The sequence below is a fragment of the Cyprinodon variegatus genome, unplaced genomic scaffold (assembly GCF_000732505.1).
Source record: "Cyprinodon variegatus isolate N-32 unplaced genomic scaffold, C_variegatus-1.0 Scaffold1568, whole genome shotgun sequence".
Taxonomy (NCBI): domain Eukaryota; kingdom Metazoa; phylum Chordata; class Actinopteri; order Cyprinodontiformes; family Cyprinodontidae; genus Cyprinodon; species Cyprinodon variegatus.
The window spans coordinates 52,848-57,088 of NW_015152021.1; the positions used below are offsets into that span (position 1 = coordinate 52,848).

The window sequence follows — 4,241 nt, forward strand, 5'->3', positions numbered from 1 at the left end:
TTCCTTTAAGTTAAACGTCTAGAAGAGAAGGGGAATACCAGCCTAAACTTGCAGGCCACCAGTGTGTAAAAAAATAATAAAAAGCTCTACTAAATAGTTCCAGATGTGGGCTGAGTCATCTGTGGATCTCTGAGGTTAACTTTAGGACTTTGATGCATTAGAGCATAACTGATTAGAGGGGAAGGTGTGTTCTGTTTCGGTGTGGTGTAACCTGGCTGCTCTGCGACAGCTCCCAGCTCCTCCTACCTGCAGAGGGAGGATCCAGAAGAGCTGCCAACTGGTGACAGCGCCTCTGTTCCACTGACACACAGCAGACTCTCACAGGAAGCCGCCCCGTCCAGCCGACATGCCTGCGGTAAGAACCTCTAAAACTGCTCCATCTTTGCCTTAAATCGCAATAAAGCTGCTGTTTGTTTTTAATCTGTGTCCTTCCGAGTGTTTAATGGCGGGGGTTGGTGTTTTCTGCTGGGCTGGAGGATTCCACAACATTTTCACAACTTTAAGTTCCATCGCAGAAATTAAAATAACCTTTTGGTTTATAGCGGCCGGATTGTTGGAGTTTTTAGTGTTTATTAGATTCAGAAGAGCTTAAAAAAGCGTCATCGAGGAGTTTTGTTTCGGGTAAAAACTTTCCAGATGTGTGTGTGTGTGTGTGTGTGCGGCCAGGAGCCCCTCCCTGAGAAGGAGCGTCAGCCGCTCCTTGGAGGCCAGCAGTGCGCAGCTCTAATCTTCTGTAACATGTAGCTGCTGTGCTGCATGTTGGACTCCTGCTCAGCCATGGCTCGATCCGGGAGCAGGATGGGCGTTAAAGGGAGCGGGGCTGCGCGCAGCGGAGGCCTCACCGAGCAGGACGCATGACGCATGACGCGGCGCGGCTCCTTCCATCTCAGGGCGCTTTTACATGAATAATGACCATTTAATAGAGGATAAGGGGAGAAAATCGGAGGTACTTTTATTAGAAGGCCTTTCTAACTCTGCTGAAAAGCGAAGTTTTACTAACAGCTGGTGGTTTCTCCCTAAAACTTTAAATAAATCAGAAAAAAACAGATTGTCTGCTTGTTCTCTGTTTTCATTAAAGGTAAAATAAACTTCCCCTAAAGTCTGCTGTTGAATAAACAGCTGAAAGCTCAGAGGTACCGCGGGTCATTGTTTCAGCAGCAGAGAGCTGCCTTTGGGTGTGGTAGACACTAAAACTAAAGCCTGTCCTCGGCCCAAGCTTAGCCTACATGTGACATGAAAAGACTATTTCAGGAAGAGAAACGGATGAAGATGGACTGAACCAAGCAGAACTTAAAAAACAAATACAATTAAGCAAAGATTTTCATTGCTATGGATTCGTTTTACTGGAGCATACAATGTTTTTCCATTTATTCCTGTTTTTCATGAACCCTCAGAATAAAATGGATAAAGAAATGTTGACACTGATGCTTCTTATGATTGTAAGATTTTTTTTTTAAAAGAAAGTTTTTACAGATCTTTTCAGAAAGAACGTTTATTTATTTCTGGACTTGCTGATTCTGTTGGTTTGATATTTATACAGAGACAGGATATCAACCAAATACAAGCCATAAAACAGTCATTGATCTACTGTTTGCATTTTATAGTAATTCTATTTAAATCAATTACGCCTATAGCGCCAATTCACAACCATGTCATCTCAGGTCACTTTCCAGTTCATCAGATCATCCAGTCAGGTTGATTCAGTTTTCTATCTAAGGAAAATCAGTTGATTTCATCGACTCATTGACTCTTCAGCAATCCCTCACACTAAGCATGCTTGTAGCGACAGTAGAGAGGAAAAACTCCTTTTGAACAGGAAGAAACCTCCAGCAGAACCAGGCCTATTGCTTCGATGTTTTCTTTAATCCTGCAGGCAGCTTTGCATAGTCAGAGACTTTCAACTGTCAGGATATGATATTCTCACAGATTAACATCTGAATTAATTTATAAATGTACTTTATAACTTTTTGGTTTGCCCCCACAGACCAAGACTGGTTAGTTCGGTATAAAGATAGAATGGGAGATTGGTTCAGCTAACCTTAGCTAGGAGCTGGTGGTGCTGACGACGTTTGGTGTTCTGATATTCCACTCGATAGCAAAGACTTTTCATCCAAGCAGGTCGTCTGATGTCAACAATAACTACAGCATTTAGGGTCAGATAAAGGAGAAACTCATTTGTTTAGGAATAACCAACGTTAACATCGACACAATTCTATAATTCTCAGAGGAATGTTGGTGATTTTCACATTCATCCATCCATCCATCCATCCATCCATCCATCCATCCATCGCCTTTGTCTTCTTTTAGATCAGGTCATGGAAGTACCAGCTCCACGTCTGAAACCTGTGGTCTTCCTGTTAAAAGGGAGTTTTTGTTTTTCCTCTCCACTGTCACTACATGCTTAGTGTGAGGGATTGCCTTCGAGTCAATGAGTCGATGCTATCATCTGCTTTTCCTGAGATAGAAAACTTTGAATCAATTTGACTGGATGATCCGGTGGTGCCTTGAGATTACATGTTCTGAATTGGTGATATAGAAATAAACGTTATAGAAACCCAAACATCGTTGCCCCCAGAATCCATCCACTGTCAAACTTGACAGGATATATATTGACTGCACTGTTTATGGAATGTAACCCTTGGATCTCATGGAAACAAAATAATTTAATAATCGCCTTAGTTGTCCCAACTTATTTCTGTTAATGTAAAGAAAAAAATGTTTTTACAAATATTTATTTTTTCCATATATGTATATGTAGTCCGAAACTAGGGAAAATGAGGGGGTTTAATAACTAAAGTGGGACTTTCTTTCATCAACATCTTTGTTTGGACATTTTCAAGTATGAGATCAGAAGAGCTTGATGGAAATTAAGAAAGTGAGATAAAGAAGAGATGGAAACACTTTTGTATAATAAGTTCTGACATAAAAAAAACATTTACATCATTATTGATCTGATTTTTTTCCACCAGCATCCTGAATGCCAGAATTATTATTATATTTCTCTCCTTATAGACCCAGATACCATCCCAAATACTAATACTAATACTAATTTGCCTGATTGCAACATTCATTAAATCCCTCGCTCCATTACTCATCAGGGATCTGCACCTGCTTGCTACCTCTACTTCCTGTTCCTTACAGCCAGGCATAGCATCAACGCATTGCATCACCTGGTTGATTCGCTCCAGTAGATGAAAACTAGAGAAAGCTTACAGTAGCAGCCATTCAACATGGCCTTTCCCAGTCAGATGGCAGCTGAATGGCAGCAAAATCCCCTCCATCTTCCAGCCACTGACCTTCTCCTGGGCGTGCATATTTTTTTACTCTGACTCCACCTTTTTACTGAATTACAGGGTCTGACCAGGAGGTGACGCTTCTCTTTAGATCTTAATGTCCACAAATAATGACGGAAAGAATATTTTAGAATTAATTGTTCTGGTTCCTTCAAAACAATAAGAATACAGTAGTTACCAAAACCAAAAAGGTTAAAAAATCAGAGCAGAATCACAGGACACTTATTTATCTGAAGCTATAATAGAATAAAAGCACATCTGAAACATGCAAAGTTAGATCAAAATGGTTTTCGATCAGATCAATGAGATGCTTGAGCTGCTGAAATTAAACAGAAGATAGAGTTGAGTTGCAATGGAGATAGGATCCAGGTCTGGCTTCAGTGGTCATGACGCGGCTTTGGAATATGACTAATTGAAAACAAATGACTGAAGTTATCTGTGAGACTAATTGCACATCTATGCACAGAATGCAGGCGAACATCAAATTGTGCCGATTTGCCAGGAATGTTTACGGCATTCCAAACAGCTCGTGTGGAATTTCCTCACGTCTCTGTTTCAGTGGTTTCCACCCTTTCTGCCCTGTCTAACATAGCCGGTAAATGATGGAAACAATTGGTAAAGGTCCACAAACATGACAGGATGTTCTGTTTACTCATTTGTTGGTGAAAAATGTTCCCAAACCTTTATTTTTATTCACTTTTTTATTGGAGCCTTGTTGTGGCTGCCTTTTGTATGGAAGAGGATTAGGGCCACTGAAAAAGAAAAAAGTTAACTGATTTTTAAATTTTATTTCAGTTTAACATGGGAAAAAAGTCAGAATTCTGAGGAAAAAGTCAGAATTCTGAGGAAAAAGTCAGAAGTCTGACTTTTTTCTCAGAATTCTGACAATAAAAAAGTCAGAATTCTGAGATTAAAGTCAGAATTCTGAGAAAAAAGTCAGAATTCTGA

At 40.2% G+C, this 4,241-nt stretch overlaps 1 protein-coding gene across 1 annotated transcript in view; it reads left to right on the forward strand.

Moving 5' to 3' along the window:
• Nucleotides 1-114: 114 nt before the first annotated feature.
• Nucleotides 115-4,241, forward strand: part of LOC107103943 (protein S100-A14-like) — an 11,709-nt gene continuing 7,582 nt past the window's right edge. The window contains exon 1 of the mRNA XM_015403809.1: nt 115-355. Within this exon, the coding sequence (XP_015259295.1) occupies nt 347-355 (9 nt within the window). The 5' untranslated portion in view covers nt 115-346. The remainder of the gene's footprint in view (nt 356-4,241) is intronic.